This window comes from Phanerochaete carnosa (genome assembly GCF_000300595.1).
Source record: "Phanerochaete carnosa HHB-10118-sp unplaced genomic scaffold PHACAscaffold_2, whole genome shotgun sequence".
Classification (NCBI taxonomy): domain Eukaryota; kingdom Fungi; phylum Basidiomycota; class Agaricomycetes; order Polyporales; family Phanerochaetaceae; genus Phanerochaete; species Phanerochaete carnosa.
Window position 1 is genome coordinate 111752 of NW_006767629.1, and position 27922 is coordinate 139673.

Sequence of the window (27922 nt, forward strand, 5' to 3'; positions counted from 1 at the left end):
AAGACGGTGGAGGTATTGCGAGCTGGAAGAATGGAGATGGCAGCGCAAAGCCAGCCTAAACGTGCGTACCATGCATCGATAATGTCGAGGGCAGCTTCGGCGTCAGCGGCCTGATAACTTCGCACGAGGAAGAGGGGGAAAGACGGACGCCCAAACAATGAATCCGGAAATAGATCGATCGTCGTTGTCGTGTCCCAGGTCTTCTTTCGGGCCTGAGGCCTGCATGAGGGGTGATGTTCCGCGAATGGGAGACTGCTGGTGGAGAAATTTGAGCTACCAACAGCTGAGCATTCGAACGGGTAACGCACATATAGTCTGCGTCGCAGTGAGCCCTCCAAATGCGTGCGATGGCGGTGGCATGATGCATACGAATAGCGGTTATAGTACAGGCCTTACGCAACCGCACCCAGAGGATTTGTATCAGCCTGGCCCATCACCGTTCTCGACATTAAAGATCGCCCAGGTCTAATGCATATGCATAAGATACAACATGTCCGATGATTATAGGTGTTTCGCCGCATGATATCATTATATAGCCGCCAAGACGCCGGACGGACTCACGCGCTAGGCTCACGCGGCCAAGCTGCACGACGACTCTCCCAATCTTCCAATTTCTCGCAATGAGTATCCAGGCATGAAATGCGATGGATTTAACGTCAACAAAATACGGCAGAGATTGGATAGATGTACCTTAGACGTGTAGCCTAAATGGATATCTAGCATACCGCCAAACGCTTCTAGAGAATCTGGTACATCAACAATTGCTCAGAGCCCCAGGATCCGATACTCACCTTCAATGTGCTCCAACGACCGCTCTCAAGCCTGCCGCTTTCCAAGTCTTCTGCCCTCCCCGTCTCCTTTTGAGGCACCTCGTTGATCGACCACGCCCAGGAGACAACGACATCATCGCCCCAGCTGCCCACGAGATCCCTAGGCGTCGCCGGAGCCTGTGTCGCTTTAAGTCGTCTTGCCCCTCTAAAGATTCTGCGCATGCATGTCGCAGCCTGAGCCTGTCGAGGCTTGTGGTGACGCGCCGTGGCATGTAACAGAGCGACTGAACGCTTTCGGAGCAGAACGAGGGACGGTCATGACGGAACTGCAAATGGAGGCTCCGAGCTTCGCGTAAGAGAGTAAGGGGTTATACTTCTGGCCCGAGAGCGCAAATCACCGTACGCACTCACCCCCAGAAGGACAGAGTGACGTCCACATAGCACTTCGCCCAGGGCCATTTGCGGCTGCAGCAACCCGTCGGTAGTATATCAAGCGACTCCACGATTGCAGCGGTGCACAGGAAGTCGAGACCCGTCTTCTGTTGTCAGACGAGAATGTGACGAGACACGACACATTTTAAGAGGTATCCAAAGGGAATATTTGGGGTCTAATGGTCTTGTATCAACGATGAGATCATCGTACGGGATAGCAAAGAGGAAGATGGTGCGTAGCGTGCAAGCAGGAAAAGTGCAATTTCATTTGGCGCCTAAATAGGCGAAAGTAGAGGTGGTTATGTAAGCCGAAGTACTGGCTTGCTACGCGGACTCTCCTGCAGCTGGCGGTCTGAGACCGGCTCTGCTGAACTCGTTCGACTCCTGAATATTCACCGCCCACCTCCCTCAGAAGCTCCATGACGTCACTTTGAGATCGTTCTGCTCCCCGTTTGCTATATGGATTTCTCACCACGACTGTGCTCCGAGTATCAGCTGCGTTTCAAGACAAGACAAGTGCTTGCTAAAGGAGACTATGGTCAAGATGGGCGCAGTACGAGTCATCGCCGGTGTTGCACAGGTATTTGCTCATGCACTTACGCGGGGAGGTATCACTCACAAGTAACAGAAAACTCGCGTGAAGGCCGAAAATCTAGCCTAGGAGGAGCACACAGACGGTACTCTGCGCGTCAGTCGTCAACGCGGCGATGCCTTCGGCGGTGTTCCGCATACACGGGTCAAAGCGCTCAGTTATACTGTGGGCGTCGTCGCGCCAGCAGGCCTGCGTCATTTGATGTCGTATCGACGTCTTGTATGATTAACCTCAGCGGCCACCAAACACCCGGACGCTGCTTTCTGCCAACGCGGCTCTCAGGCGCTACTGGGGTTTGTATGGCCCGCGATGACTTCGACTAGATGCAAAATCTTCCCAGCCGCCCCACAACAAAAGCTTTTCGTCTGCCTGACGGTCCCATCACATTTTTCGTTCGCCTAAATTGGTATGTCCTTTCTGCACAGCACTAGAGTATGTCATGGCTCCCACGCAGGACTGATAGTTGCCTGCGTAGCCCTCATTGCCATCTCTTCCGTTGTCCCCTGCCGCTTTCCAGTGCCATCATATGCTGGGCGCATGTTACCTCTCCGCCAATGTAATATACGTACGTTGTCAGCATATGCAGACGTCAAAGACGTGCTGGTTCCCGGGCTACGCCGTCCATCGAGGCTGCCGTGCTTGGAGCGTAGCGGACTGGGACTTGTCTCAGGTTGGCTCCTATTCTCTATCCTACTGCGCTCGCCCATGATGCTTATCTCCGCTCTGTTCCTCAGCACTGACCAAGCGCACTTTTTGGATCTGCCCTTCACTCTCGGGCATCTCGGCTGCCAAGCCGGCCACAGGCAGGATCGCAGGGGCTGCCGCTCGAGGCGATACGCTCGTACGTGGATCACCAGGTGCGCAAATCTTGCAGCCCACAAATTTCAGGCGAAGATGTCTGAGCCTGGAACTGGTCTAAGTCAAGATGGTGGTGGAAGTTCAGGTGAAACAGTGGCCTGTGGTTCGCATACATATGCAGTAGTCGCCGTTCTTTTGCTTACTAATTGCATTAGGTGCGCGCTGCTGCTTACGGACCTTGTCGCGAGGTGACGTGTCGCTGTGCGTAGCCCGTGAAGTCATGTGCCTCAGGGCGGCTAGTAAATTATTGAACAGCCAGTCTGCCTGTGCGGTCGAAGGCAATAGCCCGGGTTGCTGACGTTCGCTCAGATCGAAAGCTGCTGGAAGATAGCAAAATACGCTGTCTTGCTGACCGACTACACGAAGCTTGTTGCGATGCCGACTTCTCTAGATACGTTGCCTTACCGTTCACCATCACAATCTGCAACTCCTGGCTTCTCGGTACTCTCATTGTCGCCACTGTCCGCCGGTTCGCCGCCTTCGGCAGCGGCAGTTAGTAAGCAACACGACGGCGTCTTTTTGTCGCGCAATTCAAGCTGCCTTCAAAGCCTATGTGTGTCACATCAGAGAACGTCCTGACGATTCACAAAAACTTGGACAGCGAGTTGTGTTCTATGGTGATTTCATCCCGTCGGCTGAGCACGTCAACCTGCGTAACGGCCTCACAAGCCTTGTTATCATCTAGCAGATTACCATTTGCAATTGGTGCATCGTCTGCGAAACCTGGCATGCGTCTCTATCGCGCTGGCTGCTACACGCAATGTAATAGATCGAGCTCAGCAAATTGTTATATATTATCGCATCCGCACCAGATCTTGTATGTTATACAGACGGAGAAATTCATGAGAGGTTCTCGAGAAACACGCCAAAATATTCTGACTGTCGGGTGAAAATACAACTTCGCCTATGATCGCATCGCTCATGGGTCCATCGCCTTTTCCGATAAATGTCCCAGACTTCGCGCCATATATTTCGAGACTACCCTGTTGATTCGCGAAAGCAACGTAATCTCCATTCGGAGAGTATGCGACACAACGGGGTGTGAATGAAGGCTTGAAGTTGCGGCGTAGCAGGCCCGTCCGCGAGTCGTAAGCGAGAGCCGTTTTGTCCGCCGGGCAAGCGGCCAATACTTCGGCTCCATCTGGGGAGAATGCTACAGGGCATGACAGTTTTCTCTCGTTGCCGACTGTGAGAAGCCCTTTACCGGTCGCTGTGTTCCAAATCTTCACTCCATTACAGGAGTCGTATGTTGCGGTGACTACGTGATCGCCTTGGCGAGACATTGAACAGCCAGTCTTCCTGGCCTTCAAGTTGTTATGTTGCAATACAGCGACACACTTATAGGACTGCATATCGTAGATGAAACAGGGGCCGAATGTTCGAATGCACAGACGCGAGCTGTCCGGAGAGAAGGTGAATTGGTTTATACGCCAAGTTGAATCGGGTTTGAAGGAATCCAGACATGCTCCGGTTGAGACGTCCCAAATCTTCACAAATATGGCCCAGTCGGCTGTGACAACGCGCGCGCCATCAGGGGCATATGCAGCAACGTCCAATCCTCCTCTATGTCCTACGAGACGTCGGAGTACACAGCCGCGCTGAATATCCCAGACAATCGCGATCCCGTCGTCGTACGCTGTCACAAGAGCGCGGCTGTTAGGGGAAAACGACAGGGAAGTAACACCCTGGCCATGGCCCTGATGATGGAGGCGTTGAACTAACAGACCATCGGAGAGCCGCCATACAAGGGTATCGGCGGAGCTGAATGACGCCGCGAGAAGTTTGCCGTCGGTCGACATCGCATGGCATTTGCACTCAGCGCGCGGAAGTTGAGGATCGGTGAAGGCAAGCTGGCTTGACTTCCGAGTCAGCGGTCGGGTACCTCGGCTCACGAAAACGTGCCAATCTACCAAGCGACCAGCACCATGAAGGGAGATATTCGGCCATATCGCCAAGTCTGAGGCGGTGATGGTGCGGCGCGCACAGGCACGTTGTCGCTCATGGCGAAGTACATCTTCCACGCAGATCGATCCGACTGCGCGCAGCTGTTAGTGCTGATAATATTAGGGGATGAGGAACTCACGCGTGCCGTCGATGTCCACCGGAGGCTGCACTTGACGAAGGTAGCTTCCAAAGTCAACTACGCTGTTGCTACCCTGAGCGCAAGTAAGCCTCCACACTTGCTAAACGTCTTCAACAGTACTCACGACAATACTCTCAACATCATCGTCACTTGCAATGGCGACCTCGACGTCAGAGATCTGTGGCAACAAGACTTCGTTTAGTGGCACGAATAGAGATATTGTTCAGACTCACCTCGAGTATATAGTCAAGAAGGATGTCCAGCGGATCGGCGACTCCACCCTGGCACCTCGTCAGCTTGTGCTTCCCGTGACACACGATAATTAAATCCGTACCTCGCTCCCAGGCCCCAGTATGTCTACTATGTCCTCGTCTTCATCTTCCCGTGCCGTAACACCCACTCCCGAAGCACCTTGCCCATCCCCCGAATCCGGCGGTCGATCGTAGCCTGCGCCCGCGACGACCTTCTTCAGAACCCCCAGCCTCTTTCGAATCTTGTAGCGCTTCACCAGAACGCATTGGTCCCTCTTCGCCTCGGCAACATGGGAAGCGGACGCTTTCGCTTTCTTCTTTCTGGATTTAGTAAGAGGGGGATCGGACGGTTTCTTCAGGTAGTTTTGACCCTGCCTCTCCATCCTCGGACCCGTCATCGACCTCGAGTGCGACCCGCCGACTGCAGCCCCGGCAATGCCCCCAGCATGACCCTTAAGTGACACACTGGAGCTTGTGCTCGTGTTGCTGAACGCGACCGCTGCCCAATCGGCCGCGGTCTTGACCCAGCCACTGACTACAACAATGTCCTCCTGCTTGACGTCCTGGAATATGACGTCTCTGGTGTACGCGTACCATTTATCGCAGTGTTGGACGATGTACTTCTTCAGCAGCCGATTCCCGTATACCTTCTCTGCGTGCGCTTCGCTCTTAAGGACAAGAACCGCGCCTTGCGCTGCCTTGCATGTGTAACTGGTACCGAAGGTCACAGATACATTTGCGCTGGCCGTCCTGCACAGCCCAGAATGTTAGCGGGAGTGCACTTGTCAGATGAGCTAGTGCACTCACATCTCTGCCGAGACGTCCATCTGCTTGCTCTCCACCCCATGGCTGGGATAATCTTTCGGAACAAGCGGATTAGGCCTGGAGTCGACCTTGAATGCGTTAGCAGGCACGTGCTCGGTTATCTTGAACGGCGGATCCCAGAACGTGACCTTCTTCTCAGGTACGGAGGTGTCGAGATTGAACAGCCTGATGAACGCGCCCTCGTCCACGAAGCCGACATCGCCAATCTGTGGCTCGCCTGTCCCATGTGGCTCGGGGAACCAGAGAGCGTGGCCCAGATGGAGTGTCCGGAGACTAGAAGCATAGATTTCGTCTGGAGCAGACGGCGGACGAAACCAGCTGAAGATGCCCATGATGGGTCAGAGGGAGTGTGTATCGCAATACTTGCGGGCTGGCGGAACAGGGATGACGGCGCAAAGTCAGCCTGGGATGTTGCACCCGTGCATCGATAACAGTGGCAGCTCCGGCATCGTCGGCTTGATAGCTTCGCACGAATAAGAGCAATACGGGCGCCCAAGCGGCGAATGAAGAAACGTACCACGTTCAATCCCCAGATCCTCCTTGAAGAGGGATGTTGTTTGGATATCAAAGACTACTGTTGACTGCTTGGACGGCCAGCAACCAAGTAAGCATTCGACCGGGCGGCGTACAGTTCGCACCGCATATCGACAGAGCAATTAAAGCTTGGCGCTCCGGTTCAGCTTCCACCTTTAATGCTTATGGGGGCGACGGCGCGCGTGAAGCCAGCTAAATACACACGAATGTCAAGCGGCCATGATATAGCCGCAGCTTCGATACTTAGTTATGAGGACACTGATAGCGCGAAGCTAACGCAGATTCACTGTCGAAGTCATATGCATATAGCTGTGAAGATGTGCTACATGCCCAGAAACTGTAGCTATGTCGTTACAATACGCCGTCACAACACCGCCATAAATTCCCCCCGAGGACCCGGGGTTGGCGTTGCTCGGCAGAACGAATGCCTCATGTCTCGCAATAGCTACTTCGGCAGTTGAGATCTGAGATACAAGAAAGTCCTCATGAGCGGAGGGGCGACGCAGGTTTAGCATACCTTGTGTATGTAGCCTAAAAGGACATTCAAGTGTCACCAAACGCTCACTACGAAATTAGTACATTAGTAACTGTCACAGAGCACCACGATTCGACACTCGCGTCATAGCTACACTCTAGCAAACTGCTCTTAAAATCGCCATCCTCCGAGTCTCCGGTCTTTTATACATTCAGCACGATATTCGCCTCTCGTCCAGAAATGATGCTCGCCCGCGGCTGCTACGTCTGCTCGCAAAATCCCAGACTACCTTTGGGCCTGCACCGCCTCAAAGAAGTACACCGGTCCTATGCAGCCTGAGCTCTGCGCCATCACCGGCCCAAACTCAGGCGATGGGGCATGACTTGCGCCAGGGTGGCTGATCACTGCGAGGGCCTGGCGCGGCATAATCTTGACCGAACCCTGGGAGGACAGGATCTTCAAGACTTGACGTTGTGCGCCGAGGCCCTCGCACAGGAACATGAATGGTCGTGATTCTGAGCTTTGTGAGGGCGGTTTTCTGAATTACCCGATACTTTGACAGGCCTGTTGCCTCATGAGTTCGCATCAAGAGACGCAAGTTGCCATGCTCACCCTCAAACAGACAGACTCAGGTGGTATATCATCCTGAGCAGCGACGTCATGCCTGTTGTCGTGCCTGGTGGCTCCACGGCTGCCGTGATGCTCGGGGCACAAACCAGTCGTCCAGAAGGGAAGCTGGGCACGCTTTGTGAGTCTTGCTTCATCAGTTCGGCGCTTCAGCATTATAGCCATAACATAGAGTGACAGTGAACAAGATGTAGCCGCAGCAAGCTGGAAGCAATAGATATACGTGAGGGTCGCGTTCAGGTTCAGGTTGGCCTGCAAAGCGAGATTTTGGTGCGACGTTGTTTAGCGCCTAGGAACCGGCAAAAGCCGAGGAGATCACGCGAACCAAACCAGCCTGCGCTGCCCCGGCGTTCGCGCCGGCCTACAAGAACTTTCTCGCCGGCAGTTGTCTATCCGAAATCAACCCTGCTCGAGTCGAGCGGACTCATTGTGCATGCTTTTACTCGCGCTGAGAGTACGCATACCCGTAGGCTTCTCACTGACGTCCATGAATCACTTCGTTGCAGGAAATCGTTATTGCATGTAACAATGTTCGATCCGACCTGACACGTTTTGACACCTAATACTCTCGCTCGTACATATTTTTGAAGCCTTTCATGATGTTAGAATTTTAATCATCTCGTACAGCACAAACGGCCAGCCCTAACTTATAGATGTACAACGACTCGAAGCCCTGCTACCAGAGACTGAGCCTCCAGGTTAGACACCGTTAGTGATGTGCGGGCCCGGCTTGGGCTCAAAGCCCGGGCTTGGGCTTGTGGTGACATCGAGCTGAGCTCTGAGCCCGAGCCGAGCCCGAGCCCGGCCCAAGCCTTGGGCTTAAGCCCTGGCTTGCTCACAATACAACGAGTGTTCCGGTACTATCAAAAGGGAATGTATTTGGGTGTAGTGGATTAATACTGCATGTACTCACTAGATTATAACCTCCAGAAGATCTACACCTGCGGAACAAGTCGAGTTGCAGCGAAGTCCACGAGCGTGCGCCTACGGCAGGCACCAGATGGTGACGCACAATCGTGCTTGGCAGGAGCCGTTACGTCTAGAATATCTACATTTTGTCTTCTATGTGCATATTAGGTCGCTCTCTCCTTATTCTGAACTCAGGGAACGGTAACGGAGCCAGCACACCCAAGCCTGGGCTTCCGGGCCGGGCTTGGGCTTGACTACGCTCCGAGCTCAGCCTTGAGCCCGCTGCCAGGCTTGACTCGGGCCAGGCTTTTTGGGCCGGGCTTGGCGGGCTTGGAGGCTTTGATGCCCGGCCCGCACATCACTAGACACCGTTGTGAAAGCAGCTAACTCTAAACTTGCAGAAGGGACATACCTTTCAGTTTTCCTCCCTTCCCACGAGAGCCCCACAATGCTATCATGAGATCTTTCTGCTCACCGATTTGCTACGCGGATATCTCACCATGACTCCGCTCCCCACACTGGCTGCGTTTAGAGATAAGACAAGTACTTGCAGAAGGAGATTATGGGCATAACATGAGTTATAGCTGATGTCGTACAGGTATTTACCCACGTGCTTACCTGAGGAAGTGTCACTCATAAGTAACAGGACAATTGCATGAAGGCCGAAACTCTAGCTGCTCTGCACATCAGTTGTCAGCGCAGCGATGACTTCTGTTACATACCACATATCACGGGTCAAAGTGCTCAGTTATCGCAGACCTGCATTGTTTGATGCAGAATTGACGTCTCCTCAAGGCCTCGAGAACGATCATCTTGCATGATCAATCTTGGCAGCTGCCAATATAGCTCTCAGGCATTTGTATGACCTGTGACATCTTCAGCTGGATGAAAAGTTTGCCTAGCAATCTTACAAGAAAGCTTCTCGTCTGCCTGGCGCTCCCGCTCCATTTCTCGTTCGCCTGGATCGGCATATCCCCTCTGCACGACACTGGCATATATCCCACCCCTCGGTGCCATCATACGCCAGGTGCATAACCCCTCCCCACCAATGCACTGCATCTACATCATCAGCATATGCCAACGTCAAGGACGCGCTGATTCCCGGGATACACTGTCCGATCAGAGAGGCTACCATACCTGGAGCATGGCAAACTACAGCCGATCTCAGGGTCAGTCTTATTCTTTATCCTCTCACATATGCCCATGATACTTATCTCCGCTCTATTCCTCAGCACCGACCAAGTGTACTTTCTGGATCTGCCCTTTGCTCTCGGGCATCTCGGTTGCTAGACAGGCAACAGGCAGGATCGCAGGAACTGCGGCCCGACGCGATGTGCCCGCATGCAGACCACAATGAGCACAAATTTTGCAGCCTGCATGCTTAGAGTGAAGATGCCTGCACCTGGGGCCAGTCTATGTCTGGAGTGGCTCCGATGGTAGCAAAATTTCAGGCAAAACAATGGCTTCTGAGTCACGTAAGTGTGCCATACTCACTGTCTCACTGCCTATGAACTGCACTAGGTGCACGCAGCCACTTGCAGAATTTGTCGTGAGGCGATGCATCGCTATGCGCAGTGAGTGATGTTTTGTGCCTCAAGACCGCAAGTGAAGTTCTGAACACCTAGTTTGCTTCTGTGGTTGAACACGGCAGCCCAAGTCACTGACATTTGTTGGGTTGAAAGCTGCCGGAAGGTGGCAAAATATTACCAAGGCCTACATTCAATGACATTCCGGCTCAAAATTTAGCATTTTGGATATGCTCCTTCTGTCTCTCGCATGTATGGTATCGTCCTGCCGATTGACTACATGAAGCTTGCTGCTGCATGACTTCTCTAAACACATCGTTTTACTGTTCATCATTGTCCCCCTGGCTCCTCACTGCTCTCATTGTCATCACCACTCCGATAGCCGCCTTCGGCAGCAGCACTGTGACTGGCAAGCAGCATAATCCTCTTTTTTTTATCGCGCACATTCAAGCCACCCTCAAGGCTTATGTATGCACATCAGGAAATATCCCCATCATTCACGGAACTGGGATGATTGCTACTAGTGAGTTCTGTTCTGCAGCACTTTTCTTGCGGAGTCACCGGCTGAGCATGGCAATCTGCATAGCAGCCTCACGAGCCTTGTCGTCATGCAACAGATTATCATGTGCGATCGGTACACCATCCGTGAGATCTGGCATGTGCGGTAATTATGCCAACCGCCCTCTAACTCCTAAATTAATTTCTTCCCCCATGCTGGCCAGGCTGCTATGCACAATGTAGTAGATCGAGCTCGGCAGATTGCTATACACTATTGCACCTGAACTAGATCATGTATGTTACACAGATGCAGAGATTCATGAGAGATCCGTGTGAAACGCAACAGAACAGTCTGGCTATCAGGTAAAAATTCAGCCTTCGCTAGTGCTGTGTTATCTTCAAATCCTTCGACCTTTCTGATGAACGTCTGAGACTTTGCATCATACACTTTGAGACTGCCATGGCTATTCGTGAAAACAACATAGTCTCCATTTGAGGAGTATGCGACACAGTCAGGCATGTGCGACAGCCTGAAGGTATGGCGTAGCCGGCCTGTCCGCTAGTCGTAAGTGAGAGCAGTTTTGTCTGCCCTGCAAAATGCCAATACCTCGGCACTGTCTGGGGAGAATGCTATAGGATGTGACAGCTTCCTCTCCTCATCAATTGTGATAAGCTTTTGACTGGTCACCGCATCCCAAATTGTCACGGCGCCATTCCCAGAGTATGTTCCAGTGACTATGTGATTGTCTTAGTGGGACATTGATAAATGGATCAAGTCGGTCGTGTTGTAATGCAATTTAGCAATGCATCTATAGGTTTGCATATCATAGATGAAACAAGAGTGGAGTACTTTGATATACAGACGGGAGCTATCCAGAGAGAGGATGAGCTGGTGAATGTGCCGGCTGAGGGCAAAGGAGTGTAGACATGCACCGGTTGAGGCGTCCCAAATCTTCACAGATTTCTTCAAGTCAGATGTGGCAATGAGTGTGCCATCAGGGGAATATATGGTATTGTCCACCAATGAACAATGTTCTGTGAGATGTTGGAGTATATAGCCACGTTTAACATCCCAGACAATCGCGGTCTTGTTGTTGGACTCTGAGACAAGAGCAGCGCCATTAGAAGAAAATGACAGGGTCACAATCTGCTTGCTATGGCCCTGACAATGGAGGCATTGAACCAGCCGACCATTGGGGAGTTGCCATATAAGGATTTCAGTGGAGTCAAATAATGCGGCAAGAAACTTGCTGTCAGTTGGCAGCACATAGCAGTAGCACATGAAGAGGGGGTTTTGAGGGTTGGTAAAGACAACCTGCTTCAACTTCAGCAGGGGAATGTCTGGGTACACGGAGGCGTGCCAATTCACCAAGCGACCAGTGCCATCGAGAGAGGCATTCAGCCAGTTCGCAAGGTTGGAGGAAGTGATAGTGCGATGTGCAAAAGCAAGTTCCCGTTCATAGCAAATTATGTCTTCCACGCAGAGCGATCTGACTGCATGCAACTATTAGAGCTAATACCATTAGTGAATAAAAAACTCACACGTGCCATTGATGTCTACTGGAGGTTGCACTGGATGAAGGTAAGTTGCGAAGTCAACCACACAGTTGCTAGTGGTTGAGAGTCCGGTCCAGCCCAGTCTTTTTCAGAAATTGTGTCAGACCAGGACTCTGACCAGTCAAGGACCAGCACAAGTTTGTGCAGGACCGGACTAAGACTGGGTCCTGGTCTTATGCAGTCCTTCTTGCAGTCCAAGACTAGTCATGACCGGTCTAGGACTGAATTCAGTCCAAGACTGGTTCAGACCAGCTCAGACCAGTTCTCCCCTGGTAAATATCACACAAATCAACCAATTTCAACTTAGAGTTGCATGTACAAGTAGACTACCAGTGTAATAAGCTATTTTCAGGACAAATTAGCCATGGAGACATACTAATCAGCCAATTCAGGGAGCTCAATGTGTTCATCTGCTAGAGCAGCACTTTCAGGCCAGCATGCAGTGGGCACTGCATAGCTAGTAGCCTGCATGGAAATGTTATGGATTCTAAGCCAGCAGGTGGTTGGGGTACCATGCTTGGCTTCTCTGGAATGTGAGGTGGCATCAGAGCCTATGAGCTGGGATAGCCTGACAATGTGCAAGTATGGTGGAGTGCTATGAGATCTCCAGATAGCCTAATGCCACCTCCAGGGTGTTCACATTGAGGTATTTCACAATATGCACACTGGTGGACAAACCCTTAGATAAGTATGAGATGGTCCATCTGGGTGCAGCCATTCAAAGGTGTGCATAGAACATTGCACAGCACCTCCTGTGGCTTGTTGGCACCCTGGCACTCCCACGGCACTTCCAACTGTGACAGGCGCCTGCTGCATCATGTCAGCTTTTGCTGTTTTCCACTTGTGTGCAGCTACTTTTGTGCATTTCATATGGTGTGTCCTCTCTTTCTCCTGTCTTTCTTGATGAAGGTGGAGGAGCTTGAATTGGCCCAGTCACTTGCTGAAACAATCTTGAATGTGCAGGAGGCTTGCAATCAGAAATCTTGAGACCCCTCCCCTCTAAAAAATGACGATATAAACTCATACAAGTAGCCAAGATATTGTATAGTGCAAAGATGTGCCGGCAATACCAGTATTACAATGATTTTCTTGTTTGTATAAAGCTTGAGTTTCTGAGTGAATTTATTGGCATTCTACATTTATATTGCATCTCAAAGCATGTATTTAGAATATATACTATGGAATAAAACCATTTACATGCTGTACATAACTGTGTGTCTATGCGTGGCAGCCATGGAACTGTTGACAAGGTCAATCCACAGCACCTGCCTAATTAGGATGCAAGCTGCAGCCAAGCCCAAGCTGAGCCACTAGCTTATGGCTTGCAGTGGCATGCAGCTTGAGTTGGGCTTTTGCAAGCCTGAGCTAAAGCCGTCATATTCTGGGCCAAGCTGAGCCAGTCAAACTACTACTTTTGATCAGTCCGTGACTGGTCCTGGCTGGTCATGACTGGTCCTAAGAGCATCAGAGGCCATCTGGGACCAAGGACTGTGACCAAGACTGGACTGATGTAGGACTGGACTGTACCCAGTCCTAATCAGTCCAGTCTCAGTCTAAGTCCCAGTTCTAACTGGTCCTTAGGACTGGACCCTCAACTACTAATTCCAGCTCTGCGCATAACATGGGATCGAGATTTCATTCTGACCCACTCTGAAACCGATGCATTAGAGATGTCTTCCGCTTGCCACACATCTCTTATATCATCTTTAACATGACAGGCACAGCTGTGTGACATTCCACTGCTGTGAACTGCAGCTCAGCATGCCCATCACTGCAATTCATCCTGCCTTCCAGCACCATGCTATCCAGGCCTTTGCGGCCACCAAAGTGAGACAGGATTTTCAATGGTGAGTGATGATGCACTACGTCACAATGATTGCTGAGATGTCTCACAGTCTGTCTGAACATTAAAGAGATGATCAGATCACTCAGTGACCTTTATTGAAAGTCCTTGGTCTGGCGTGCATCAATTCTCAAGGTGAAAATGTCAACCATACACTGCGCACGCTATGGCTACAGACTCTTCAGGCGGTGACAACCAATGTCAAACTGTTTTGCGCTGCCCTGCGTTCTACTGGAACCATCATTTCAGGCAGTGTGTGTCTCACTTTCTTGGATTGCAACATGACGTTCATCTCCAATGACTGGGACTGCTACACACCTGATCAAAACTTCAACGCTTTTTGTTCCTTCTTTACAGGAACTTTATGTGGTGTTGAACGATTCTACTCACACACCAAGGCATACGAGGAAAGTCTCCAAGAAGAGAAGGATCCCGCTGCCACTCCGCGAGCAGGTTTCACAGAGCACTGAGTTATCGAAACTTTGTTCGCCTGCTTCAACGTCCTGCACAGCCTCTCCACAGTGGCCACGTATTCTCTCAGCTTCTACCATTCAACCACTGTCATGAATTACATCTTGGCAGACAAGTTCTACATTGCCTACCCTTGGTCCTTCTGCGAATGCACCGGAACCCTCTCTAACACTATCACTCATCAGAGCGCTCACAGGGCCATCATCAAGTATGGCCAGCATGGATATAAGCTCGTCAACACTGCTGTTGAGATGTGAGACAAACCTGTTCTGCCCAATACTTGCCTGCCATATAGCATGTGTTGCCGCCAACCAAGATACTTCAGAGACCATTTCAGAGTACGATTAGTATTTGATGAAGCAAGCAGCATTAGTGGGAATGGCAGCACCTACTGTCCTTTGTTCACTGGCTGCTGGGTACGAAGTGGAAACAGCTGCAGCTCAGAGATGTGTCTCTGCACTATTGATCTGGCTGTTTACACTGTAGTGCAGCCTCGGGATGGAGCTATCGTTGATCACCTGTAATTCTACACTGTATCTGGTTTAAATTCAGGTAATGAAATACATGCTCCATTCTCAGAAGTGTGCATTTCATGCTAGCCTTTGACCAATGGACCACTCAACGCCATGTGCAAAGAGTGCCATGCTCTGCGGACATATCCACTTCTCTGGTCTAAGGATCGATGATCCTCTGTTCAGCTTCTAGGTGGGTCAAAATGAAATATGAATGGAATTCTTGCATTCAACCCCTTCCACCTTTTCCCCTGACTGGGTAATAGGCCTTCCTTTATTCGGCTCCTTGGTGGATCAGAATGAAATGCCACAGGTAACTCCTGACTCCTGGTACAAGTGTCGTTCCACAAGATGACATCTGGCCACTGGCTACTAATGTGAAAAGTCACCTGTTCCTCATTCACTACTTACTGTCACTGAACTCCCGGCAGCACCCACTACAGCAAATATCATGCTGGGTACATTGCCATTACTCACACGATATAAGTCATACTGATTCACATAGATATCTGTGAGGCAACTGCTCTGCCAGCTTTGCAGCCTGGCCTGGCTCTCAATCAACTGCCAACTGAGCTTGCCTTCATGGTAATCAAGCACCTAAACAACCAGCTGTTACTGTGCCGCTTGTTATGTGTCAGCTGACGCATGTGCGATTATGCATTGGCTTGCAAATCCTTCTTTTGAGAACTCAATATCACCCACAAGTGGGATGAGGACCGCATCAATAACCTCCTTCTCTGCTTCTCCAAAGACAACTCCATTTGCATCAGAATTAAACACTTCACTTTAGTTGGGGATGGTATCACAGAGGATGATCTTTGCAACCACGGCGCTGCAACTCCTCCCTTGATTGCAACTCAACTCACTGCAATAGGTTAGACCTTTCCTCAGCTAAAGGTGCTTGATATCATTGGCACATTTTGGCGCCACGCAACAGCTACCCCTGCCTCATCCACACTGGATGTTGCACTGGCAATGGTGTTCGGGTCCTTGCTTCACACTGTTAACCTCTCTGCCATTGTGATTGACATCGGAGCCACCAGGTCTCTGTTTGAAGTGCTCTGCACAATGCCTGGACTTAGAACAGTGGTGATGGGAATGTACCAGTTCCTTTCCCCCCTGCGATGCCCGCCCCCTACTATTCTACCATTCCTTGAAATGCTGGAGATTCATGCAGATGTCACAGCATCGAACATTGTTCCAGTACTGCACTCAGCCTTGACACACATACTGTATCTTCCTCAGCTAACCACTCTTCACATCTACAAATATCGTGTTATGGAAGCTCAGCTGCTAAAGGCTGTGATTTGTGCTTGTGCTCCTTGTCTGGCTGATTTCACGTTAACCTTTGAAAAGAGCAGCTTTTGTGAGTCAGCCATTTCCTGCTTAAACAATGCTAACTTCTCTACAGATGCTTATAAACAGATACCCCTGCTAGTCCTTCCACTAGACTGCTACCCCAGACTACGCCATGTTGACCTGGCTATCCCCTGCTTTGGCTTGCGATTCACGACTGGGGCCATGTGGGGCCATCAGTTCTTGGTTCACGCTGCACGGTCACTGCCAGTAATAGTCGAAATGTTCACCCTCAGCTGCACTTGTGGGTCTCCCATTTCTGTTCCTATGGATCCGAACAGTCACCTTGAATCCGAACTGCAGGCTGTACCTTGGCAAGAAATCTTCACCATGCTACTTGCCATCTCTGACCTGCAAAAGGTCACAGTGTCGCTGCAATGGGGAGACTTGCTCTCTGACATCAAGTGGGACAACACCACCACTGCAATTGTTAAAAATTGTAGTGCATCTCTCCACGATATGTACCTAATGAGGGTCCTGCAACAATCTGCTTATGCATCCATGTCAGTCTCACTTGAGCTTCAGGATGGATTGCTGCGAGACCTGTATTTTGGTTTATTTGTACTGTAGACTGTGACTACAATGTTCTGTGCCCTTATTGTAACTGTGTCTGGCCTTTGTTCAATGCTTGGTGTAATTTTAATGGACAATAAAGTCACATACTTTGGCACTGCACCAAACCGTTGCACCTGCAACGCAGTCTGTTCAGGGCGATGTGCTTAGTAGGCAGGGGTTCTTGCACATGATCCAGTTGGGCCCATGTTAAGAATATCCGCATTTTTTGCTAAATAGAAACCACACGTTCTCTCTCTCTCTCTGTCTCCTCTCTATCTTTCTCACTGCATCTATCTCCATGGCCTACTTGTACAATGTCCGCAACTTCATTCTGGACAACCTTCACCTGACAGGAGGAATCCGAGGTGTCACCATAGACACTGATGGCACAGTGCATTATACACCAGACACAGATGAAGAAGACAGACCTTGCCACACCTTTAATGCAACCGTATGAGATAATGGCGAGCGCCATTGTTTCTCGATATTCCATACCATATCTGTCACAGACTGTCAGTGCTTTCTCTGCGCAGAACATTTCCTGCCATTCTTGTTCAAAGGTCAACTGCTGCTGCTGCGCCACGCCATCTGTGGGGGATGTAACAGGTTTGTGCACATGACCGATGGAGATAAGGACTATGTTGTACTCCTGGTGAAGAGGTATATAGCCTTGTTCCTATTTGATTGCCACCCAAGTAACCTAGTATTAGGGCTGCGTTGCACTATTTCCGCAACTGTTGATATTATGCATACGGGATCTCTCCACGTAATATAACTGGCACAATCTGATGTGTATGATAAGGCATTATTAGTGTTGGTGTACCGTATTGGTGAAGTGCAAATTGGTTCCTGCAGCCAAACCCTAACCCTCCTCCTCTGGGGAATCGGCGGGTGAGGCGAAGCCAATATCCCTCGAGTGAGATTCTGGTGCGACATTTTTGGCGCCCGGGAACTGGCAAAAGCCGAGGTGATCACGTGAACCAAACTAGCGCCCGACATAAAAACTTTCTCGCCAGCAGTTGCCCACCTAAAATTGGCCATGCTCGAGTTGGGTGGCCTCATTATGCATGCTTTTAACCGCAGCCACACAACTGAGAGTAGGCACAACCGTACGCTTCTCACTGACATCCATAAATGTCATCGTTGCGGGAAATCATCGTTGCATGCAACGATGTTCGATCCAACCTGACACGCTTTGACACCTAATACTCTCGCTCATACATATTTTTGAAGCCCTTTATATGCCAAAAAATTTACTCACCTCGCACAGCACGAACAGCCAGCCCTAAGATGTACAACGACTCGTAGCCCTGCTACCAGAGACTGAGCCTCTAAGTTGGACACTGTTGTGAAAGCGGCCAACTCTAACCTTGCAGAAGATCTATACCGTCCAGTTTATTCCCTTCCCACGAGAGTCCCGCGACACCATTGTGAGATTATTCCGCTCACTTGTTTGCTAGGCGAATTTCTCACCACGACTGACTGCTCTCAGTGTCAGCTGCCTTTAGAGAGAAGACAGGTACTTGCGGAAGGAGATTATGAGCGCAGCGCGAGCTGTCGCTGGTGTCGTACAGGCACTAACTCATACGCTTACCCAAGGAGATATCCCTCGCAAGTAACAGAGCACTCACCTACTCTGCACGTCGGTTGTCAGCGCGGCGATGACTTCGGTTGCATCCCGCATATCACGGGTCAAAGCGCTCAGTTACAGTAGACCTGTGTCGTTTGATGCTGGATCAATGTCTCCTAAAGGCCTCAAGAATGATTGTCTTGGCGGTCGCCAAATACCTGGACGCTGCCTTGCAGCCAATATGGCTCTCAGGCGTTTGCATGACCCGTGACATCTTCGGCTGGATGCAAAGTTTGCCTAGCCAGCTTGCAAGGAAGCTTCTCGTCTGCCTGGCGCTCCCGCTACATTTCTCATTCGCTTGGATCGGCATATCCCCTCTGCACGACACTGGCATATATCCCACCCCTCGGTGCCACCATACGCCGGGCACATAACCCCTCTCCACCAATGCACTGCACCTACATTGTCAGCGTATGCCGATGTCAAGGAGACGCTGATTCCCGGTATATACCGTCCGATCAGGGAGGCTACTGTACCTGGAGCGTGGCGGACTACGGCCGGTTTCAGGTTATTTCTTATTCTTCATCCTCCCGCGCATGCCCATGATACTTATCTCCGCTCTATTCCTCAGCACAGACCAAGCGCACTTCCTGGATGTGCCATTCGCTCTCGGGCATCTCGGTTGCTAAACCGGCAACAGGTAAAACCGCAGGGACTGCGGCTCGAGGCGATACGCCTGCTCGCAGATCACAGCGAGCGCAAATTATGTGGTCTGCAAGTTTCAAGCGAAGATGTCTGCGCCTGGGCCGGTCTATGTCAGGGGTGGCTCTGATGGTGGCAAAATTTTAGGCGAAGCAGTGGCCTGTGAGTCGTGTAAATGCGCCATACTCACCGTCCTTCTGCCTACTAACTGCATAAGGTGCGCGCAGCCACTTCCAGATCTTGTCGTGAGGCGATGCGTCGCTATACGCGGCGGATGAAGTTTTGAGCCCCAAGACCGTAAGTGAAGTCCTGAATACCTAGTCTGCTTCTGCGGTTGAACACGGCAGCCTGGGTCACTGACGTTTGCTGGGGTCGAAAGCTGCCGGAAGGTAGCAGATATCATCAAGGCCCACATTCACTGGAATTGAGAGCTGCCGGAGAATAGCGTTATGCTGCTATATTGACCATGGGTACGCTGTCCGACTCAAAATTCAGCGTTGAGGGTATGTTCGTTCTGTCTTTCGCACGTGTGGTATTTTCCTGCTGACTGACCACATGAAGCTTGTTATGGAAACGACTCTAGAAACTCTTCGCAGTGAGTTTCTCACACGCAGGGCCCGGCTTCGACTGTCGGGCGCGCTTGAAGCTAGCAGAACGGATGCTCAGTCCGTAGCTCAGAAGAGGGGAAGTCTCTTTGATGTATTTACCTAGCAGAACGGATGCTCAGTCTGTACTGCAATACAGTCAGTACCCTACAGTGTCCATAATGAGAGGATATACGCACGCTCAGAAGAAGGGAAGTCTCTGAGCGTGCACGACAGGGAAAAGCGAGTAAATAAGGAAAGCGGTAGGTGCCTTAGCAACTGGTGAGTCAGGAACGAAATAACGAACGCGCTATCTAATAAAATACTGTCCAATAGGAATTTGAGTCATCCCGAGACATGTGCGTGTGAGCGCACGAGCCCAGAATCCAACAACGACTTCTCTAGGTAAGTCGACTTACCGTTCATCGTCCATCGCCGTCTGCAACATCGCTGCTCTTTTGGCTCTTTGCCGCTCTCGCCGTCATCACTATCCTGATTGCCTTCGGCACCGGCACTTAGCAAGTAGCATGATGCCACATCTCTGTCATACACATTCAAGCCGCCTTCAAAGACTATATATGACATGTCGGGGAACGCTCCGACAGTTCGAGAAACCTGAATGGTGATCGCTGTCAATGATTTATCTTCCACACTATTTCCTTCGCGTCGGCTGAGCATGACTCGGACAATCTGCGCAACAGCCTCACAAGCCTTGTCGTCATGCAACGGATTATCATGTGCGATTGGTATATCGCCCCTGAGACCTGGCATGCGCGGTAATTATGCCGACCGCCCTCTGATTCCTGAACTAAATTCTGCCCCATGCCGACCGCTGTGCACAACGTATTAAATTCAGCTCGGCAAATTGCTATACACTATCGCATCCGGACTAGATCATGTATGTTACACAGACACAGAGGTTCATAAGAGGTCCGTGTGAAAATCAACAGAACAGTTTGGCTGTCAGATAAAAACTCAGCTCCCCGTATTTCTGCATTCCTGACTCCTTCGACCCTTCCGATGAAGGTCCGAGACTTTGCGCCATACACTTCGAGACTGCCGCGCATACCCGCAAACACAACGTAGTCCCCATTCGGGGAGTACGCAACATGACTGGGCGTGTGTGACAGCCAGAAGATATGGCGTAGCTGGGCCGTCCGCGAGTCGTAAGCGAGAGCCATTTGGTCCGTGTAGCGACCCGCCAATATCTCGGTACCGTCTGGGGAGAATGCCACAGGGGCTGTCGGCCTTCTCTCATCGTCAATTGTCATAAGGTCTCGACCGGTCGTCGCGTCCCATTTCATCACGCCATTCCTGTGGGATGCTCCGGTGACTATGCGATCGCCTCGGCGAGTCATTGAGAAGCTGATCGAGTCGGTATTGTCATGCCGCAATACAGCAATGCGTCTATAGGTTTGCATGTCGTAGATGACACAAGAGTCGGGTACTTTAATACACAGACGGGAGCTATCCGGTGAGAAGATGAGCCGGGATGCATATCCGCTGAGGGCGAAGGAATGTAGACATGCACCGGTTGAGGCGTCCCAAATCTTCACGAATTTGTCCAAGTCAGATGTGGCGATGAGTGTGTTGGCAGGCGAATATGCAGTGTTGTCCACACCCGAACGATGTTCTTCGAGACGTCGGAGTACACGGCCACTTTGAACATCCCAAACAATCGCGGTCTTGTCGTCAGACCCTGAAACAAGGGTGTGGCCATTGGAAGAAAACGATAGGGATCTAACATTCTCGCTGTGGCCTTGATCATGAAGGCGTTGAACCAGCAGGCCGTCGGGAAGCCGCCATACAAAGATGTCAGTGGAGTTGAATGACGCGGCGAGAAGGTTGCCGTGCGTCGACACCGCATAGCATATACACTCAGCATCTGGATGTTGAGGATCAGTGAAGACAAGTTGTTTCGACTTCAGTGGTCGAGCGTCTGCTTCCTCTGGGCCCACGAATGCGCGCCAATCCACCAAGCGACCAGCGCCGTCGAGGGATGCATTCGGGCTCTTCGCCAAGTCGGAGGCGGTGATCCTGCGACGCGCAAAATCGCATTCTCGCTCATGGCAAATTACGTCTTCCATGCAGAACGATCCGACTGGGTGCAACTATTAGAGCCGATACCATTGGCGAACAAGGAACTCACGCGTGCCATCGATGTCTACCGGAGGCTGCATTTGACGAAGGTAGCTTGCAAAGTCAACTACATGGTTGCTACCCTGAGCGAAAATAAGTCCCTGCGCTTATACGATATTTTCAATAGCGCTTACGACGATACTCTCGACGTCGTTGTCGCTTGCAATCGCGACCTCGACATTGGAGACCTGTGATAATAGGATCCCGTATAGGTGGCCGATCGATACATCAATGTTCAATAGACTCACCTCCAGTATGTAGTCAAGAAGGACGTCTAGCGGATCGGCGACTTGACCCTGGCATCTCGTCAGCCTGCGCGCTCAGCGACACGCAGTAATCGAAAACGTACCTCACTCCCAGGACCCAGTATGTCTACAACGTCCTCTTCCTCATCTTCCCGCTCCACAATGCCAACTCCCGAAGCACCTCGCACATCTTCAGGACCCGGCAGTTGATCGTAGCCTGCACCCGCAACAACCTTCTTCAGAATTCCCAGCCTCTTTCGAATCTTGTAGCGCTTCACTAAGACACATTGGTCCCTCTTTGGCTCGGCGGGACGAGAACCGGACGCTTTCGCTTTGTTCCTCTTCGCTTGAGCAGGAGGGGCATCGATCGGTTGCTTGAGGTAATCCTTACCCTGTCGCTCCATCCTAGGACCCGTCATCGACCTCGAGTGAGACCCGCCGACTGCAGCCCCAGCAACACCGCCAGCATGACCCTTAAATGACACACTGGAGCTTGTGCTCGTGTTGCTGAACGCGACCGCTGCCCAATCTGCCGTAGTCTTGACCCAGCCACTGACCACGACAATCTCCTCCTGCTTGATGTCCTGATCGATGTCGTCCCTGGCGTACGCGTACCATCTATCGTAGTGCCGGACGATGTACTTCTTCAGCCGCCGACTCTCGAATATCTTCTCTGCGTGCGCTTCGCTCTTCAGAATGAGGACCGCGCCTTGTGCTGCCCTGCAAGTGTAGCTGGTGCCGAAGGTCACAGATACGTTTGGGCCGGCCGTCCTGCACAGCCCAGAATGTCAGCGGGGTACATTTGTCAGACGAATTGGTGCACTCACATATCTGCCGAGACGTCCATATGCTTGCTCTCTACCCCATGGCTGGGATAATCTTTTGGAACGAGCGGATTAGGCCTGGAATCGACCCTGAATACTCTAGGAGGCACGGGCTCCGTGATCTCGAACGGCGGATCCCAGAACGTGACCTTCTTCTCAGGTACGGAGGTGTCGAGATTGAACAGCCTGATGAATGCGCCCTCATCCACGAAGCCGACATCGCCAATCTGTAGCTCGCCTGTCCCATGAGGCTCGGGGTACCAGAGGGCGTGACCCAGATGGAGTGTCTGGAGACTGGACGCATAGATTTCGTCTGGAGCTGACGGCGGACGAAACCAGCTGAGCATGCGCATGATGGGCCGGGAGTATCGCTGCACTTGCGAGTTGGTGGAACAGAGATGACGGCGCAAAGCCAGCCTGGGATGTTGCGCGCCATGCATCGATAACGGCGGTAGCTCCGGCGTCATCGGCCTGACAGCTTCGCACGAAGAAGAGCAAGACGGGCGCTCAAGCGGCGAATGAAGAAACATTGCTCACGTTCAGTCCACAGGATCTGCTTGAAGAGAGGATGCTCCATAAATATCGAAGACTACTGTTGAATGTTTAGTGGCTGATAACTGAGTAAGTGAGCACTTGATCGGGCGACGTACCGAGTCTGCATCATCGACCGAGCAACCAAATCTTAGCGCTCAGCCTCCATGGTCGTATACTGCTGTGGACATGCGAACCCTCTGATGCTCGTGGTGACGGCGGTGCGGAGCCAACTAAACACTCTAACATCAAGCGACCGTGACAAAGCCGCCGCCCCAGTACCTAGTCATGAGGACAGTGGTCACACGAAGCCAACGCAGATTCGCTACGGAAGTTGTACGCATATAGCTTCGAAGGTGTGCTACATGCCCAAAGACCGTAGCTATGTCGTTACAGCACGTCATTACATCACCGTCATGACAGCCTCCCGTCGACCCAAGGCTGGTACAGTCTGGTAGTACGGTTTCCTCATGTCTCGCAATTAGCTAGTTCGGCATTTGAGACCTGAGATACAAGTCCTCATGAGCGTTGTGACGACGCAAGTTCAATGAGCATACCTTGCATACGTTGCCTGAGCGGATGCCTGCTCGCGAGATCCTATACCGCCACTGGAGCCTGCACTGTTTAGAAGAGGCGTACAGGTCATGTGTAGCCTGAGCATTGCGCTACCGTCAGCCCAGATGCAGGCGATAGGTCATGACTTGCGCTAGGGCAGCCGATCACCGGGAGAGCCCAGCGGGGCTTTATTTTGACTGGGCCACCAGGAGAGCAGAGTCTTCGAGATTTGACGCCGCGTGTTAACGAGTCCCTTGCACAGAAGTATGGATAGTTGCGATCCTAGCCTTTGTGAAGGCACTTGTCCAACGTTTGACAGGCACAGACTAGTCGTTTTGCTGCCGCGCGTCCAGAAGAGAAGCTTGGGGCGCTTTGAGAGTCTTGCGTCAAGATTTCAGCATTACAGCCATAACACTGGCACAGAACGACAACAAGCAAGAGGTAGCCGCAGCGAGCCAGAGGTGATAGAAATAAAGATGAGGGTCGACTTCAGGTTGGCCTACAAAGCGAGGCGCGATTGTTTGGCGTCTAGTAACCGGTGAAAGCCGAGGAAATCATCCGATTCGAACCGAACTAGCCGGCTCCCCACGAAGCACCCCACTCGCGTCTCTTGAAGGACTTTTTTGCAGCCATCCATCTGAAATTCGCCCTACTAGGCCATGGACGGTTCTATTCACCCGCGGCAGTGCGACTGAACGCGCGCGGGGCTGTAAACTTCCCGCCAACATCCATGGACGCCCAAGCCGTACAACGAGCCCCGCTTGCCAGAGACCGAGCCTTGGAGCCTCCCGCTTCTTGGGGCCTCTTGAAAGTAACCAGCTTCAACCTTGTGGAGGGCTCACATGAATCGTTGCCTTTTGCCCCTCCCACGAGAGCCCCACGAGGTCATTGTAAGTTCGCCCCGTTCACTGGTTTGCTACATGTGTTTCTCACCACAACTCTGCTTCCATAATCGATTGTGTTTCAAGGCAACGCGGGTTCTTGGCGAAAGAGACCGCAGTTAAGATGGGCGTAGCCCAGGTTGTCATCAATTCAGTGTTGCAAAGGTATCTGCTCACGCACTTACACGGGGAGGTATCACTCACGAGTAACAGAACCCTCGTATGAAGGCCGAAGTCTGAACCAAGGATGAGGACCTGCACGTCACTCGTCAACGCGGCGACCGCCTCGGTAGCATTCCGCATACCAGGAGTCAAAGTGCTCAGTTATAGCTTTGTCGCGCCGGCAAGCCTGCGTCATTCGTGACGTCGGATCGACGTCTCCCCGACGATCGTCTTGCGCAGTCAAATCGTAGGCCGCCAAGTACCTGGACAACTGCTTTTCTGCCAACACGGCTGTTAGGCGCTTCTGGGTTTTGTTTGTTCCGTAATGCCTTCGACTCGGCGCAAAATCTGTTCTCGCTGGTTCACAACAAAGCTTCTCGTCTATCCAGCAGTCTCACTACACTTCTCATTCTTCCGGATTGGCATTTCCTCTTCACACAAATATATCCATCGTGGTCCGTGCGCAGCGCCGATGGCTGCCTGCATGACTCACATCGTCATCTCTGCCATCATCCTCTCGCTCTCCAGTGCCATCATACGCTGGGCGCATGGCCCCTCTCCCCCGGCGCAGTGCCCCTGCGTCGTCAGCATATGCCGGCATCGAGAGCGCTCTGATTTCCGGGCTAAATCGCCTTACCAAGGCCACCGTGCCTAGAGCGTGCCGAACTGGGGACGGTCCCGAGTCAGCTCTTATCTTTTTCTTAATATGCACGCCCAAGATGCTGACCTATACATCGTTCCTCAGAACCGACTGAGTGCGCTTTTGGGGCGTATCGCTCGCTCTCGGGCATCTCGGCTGCCAAACCGGCTACAGGCAGGACCGCAGAGATGGTGCGCCCACACGCAGATCGCGACGAGCGCGCCCGTCGCAGGCTGCACATCTCAAGCTGGGGTACCTGCATCTGCGACCATTCTACGTCAGGATCAGCTTCGGCGGCAGCGGGCGTTCAGGCCACATCGTGGCCCGTGAGTCATGTAATTGTGCCGCAATCACTCCACTCCTGTCTACTAGCTGCACTAGATGCACAGAAATACTCATAAGCCTTGTCGCGAGGCGGCACATCGCTATACGCAGCCTGTGAAGTCTTGTGCCTCAGGATAGCCAGTAAAGTCCTGAACGGCTGCTCCGCGACCGCAGTCGAAGGCAATGGAATAGAATGAGCTCAGCGGGATGTTATACACTATCGCATCCGGACTAGATCATGTATGTTACACAGACGGAGAGGTTCGTGGCGGGTCCACGTGATATGCGACAGAATGGTCTGGCTATCAGGTAGAAACTCAGCTTCCTGTAATCTTGCGCCATTCCCGAATCCTTCGATCCTTCCGATGAATGTCCGGGACTTTGCGCCATACACTTCGAGACTGCCTTGTAAGTCTGCGAAAGCAACGTAGTCTCCGTTCGGGGAGTATGTGAGACAATGGGGCGGGTGTGACAGCCTGAAGATATGGCGTAGCCGGCCTGTCCGCGAGTCGTAAGCGAGAGCCGTTCGGTCCGTCTTGCGAACCGCCAACACCTCTGCGCCGTCTGGGGAGAATGCCACAGGGGGTGTCGGCTTTCTCTTGTCACGGATTGTGAGAAGCTCTTGACCGGTCACCGCGTTCCAAACCTTCACACTTGCCCCGAAATTTGTTCCGGTGACTATGCGATCGCCTTGGCGAGACATTGAGAACTCAATCTTGTCGCTCTTTTCATCTTGCAATACAGCGATGCGCCTACAGGACTGCACGTCGTAAATGAAGCAGGAGTTGTATGCTCGAACGCACAGGCGCGAACTATCCGGTGAGAAGGTGAGCTGGTGTATGGAATGATTGGCGTTGAAGGACTTCAGACATGCACCGGTTGCGGCGTCCCAAATCTTCACGGATCCGTCGAAGTCAATTCTGGCAACGAGCGCGCCATTGGGGGAATATGCAGTGTCGTCCATCAGGGAACGATCTCCTGTGAGACGTTGGAGTACACAGCCACGTTGAATATCCCAAATAATGGCGATCCCGTCTTTGGACCCTGAGACCAGAGTGTGGCCGTTGGGAGAAAATGACAGGGATGTAACGTCCTCGCTGTCGTCCTCCTGATGAAGGCGCTGAACCAGCAGGCCATCGGGAAGCCGCCATACAAGGATATCAGTGAAGCTGAACGATGCTGCGAGATGCTTGCCGTCGGTCGACACCGCATAGCATTCGCACTGAGCATCTGGATCTTCAGGATCGGTGAAGACAAGTTGTTTCGACTTCAGTGGTCGGATATCAGTTTCCTCCGGGCTCACGAATGCGCGCCAATCCACCAAGCGACCAGCTCCGTCGAGAGAGGCATTCGGCCACTTCGCCAGGTCGAAGACGGTGATCCTGCGATGCGCAAAGGCACGTTCTCGCTCGTGCGAAATTACATCTTCAATGCAGAGCGACCCGACTATGCGCGACTGTTAGAGCCGATACCATTGGTGGATCAGAAACTCACTCGTGCCGTCGATGTCTACCGGAGGCCGAACTTGATGAAGGTAGCTTGCAAAGTCAACTACGTGGTCGTTACCCTGAGACGAAGTAAGTCTCCGCGCTTTTAAGACACCTTCGTCAACACTTACGACGATGCCCTCAACGTCGTCGTCGCTTGCAATGGCAACCTCGACGTCGGAGGTCTGTGTTCACAGGACACCGCTTAGTGTGACGAATGAAGATGTTGTGCGGACTTACCTCCAATATGTAGTCGAGAAGGACATCTAGCGGATCGGCGACTTTACCCTGGCACCTCGTCAGCCTACGCGTCCCGTGAGACACGGTAATGAAAAACATACCTCCCGCCTGGGTTCCAGTATGTCTACAATGTCCTCGTCCTCATCTTCCAGCGCCGCGACACCTACTCCTGGAGCACCTTGCCCATCGCCTCGACCCGGTAGTTGGTCGTAGCTCGCGCCCGCAACAATCTTCTTCAGAACTCCCAACCTCTTTCGCATCTTGTACCGCTTCACAAGGATGGTCTGGTCTCTCTTCGCCTCGACTTGAGGAGAATCGGACGCTTTCACCGAGTAGTTCCGACCTTGCCGTTCCATCTTCGGAC

General features: G+C 51.9%; 5 protein-coding genes across 5 annotated transcripts; all 5 read right to left on the reverse strand.

Annotated features, from left to right (window-relative positions):
- Positions 1-3426: 3426 nt before the first annotated feature.
- PHACADRAFT_248861 (uncharacterized protein) lies at positions 3427-6168 on the reverse strand. Its single transcript, XM_007391306.1, has 7 exons — positions 5948-6168; positions 5794-5893; positions 5070-5736; positions 4969-5016; positions 4860-4913; positions 4736-4808; positions 3427-4687 (listed from the first exon to the last, which is right to left on the reverse strand). The coding sequence occupies exons 1-7, from the start codon at positions 6141-6143 to the stop codon at positions 3447-3449; spliced, it is 2379 nt and encodes a 792-aa protein (XP_007391368.1). The 5' UTR covers positions 6144-6168; the 3' UTR covers positions 3427-3446.
- Positions 6169-11323: 5155 nt separating this feature from the next.
- Positions 11324-11545, reverse strand: PHACADRAFT_46386 (uncharacterized protein; the record flags this gene model as incomplete). The annotated part of the gene is made up of 1 exon (XM_007391263.1): positions 11324-11545. A coding segment is annotated over one exon (222 nt), but the record flags the coding sequence as incomplete, so codon positions are not given.
- An 8815-nt stretch (positions 11546-20360) lies between these two features.
- On the reverse strand, positions 20361-21640 carry PHACADRAFT_248866 (uncharacterized protein). The gene has a single exon (XM_007391307.1). The coding sequence runs from the start codon at positions 21615-21617 to the stop codon at positions 20406-20408; it is 1212 nt and encodes a 403-aa protein (XP_007391369.1). The 5' UTR covers positions 21618-21640; the 3' UTR covers positions 20361-20405.
- Positions 21641-22723: 1083 nt separating this feature from the next.
- Positions 22724-23190, reverse strand: PHACADRAFT_248867 (uncharacterized protein). Its single transcript, XM_007391308.1, has one exon. The coding sequence runs from the start codon at positions 23176-23178 to the stop codon at positions 22738-22740; it is 441 nt and encodes a 146-aa protein (XP_007391370.1). The 5' UTR covers positions 23179-23190; the 3' UTR covers positions 22724-22737.
- A 1717-nt stretch (positions 23191-24907) lies between these two features.
- Positions 24908-27312, reverse strand: PHACADRAFT_248868 (uncharacterized protein). The gene has a single exon (XM_007391309.1). It carries the CDS (start codon positions 26793-26795, stop codon positions 26049-26051), a length of 747 nt encoding a protein of 248 aa, XP_007391371.1. The 5' UTR covers positions 26796-27312; the 3' UTR covers positions 24908-26048.
- Between the last annotated feature and the right edge of the window lie 610 nt (positions 27313-27922).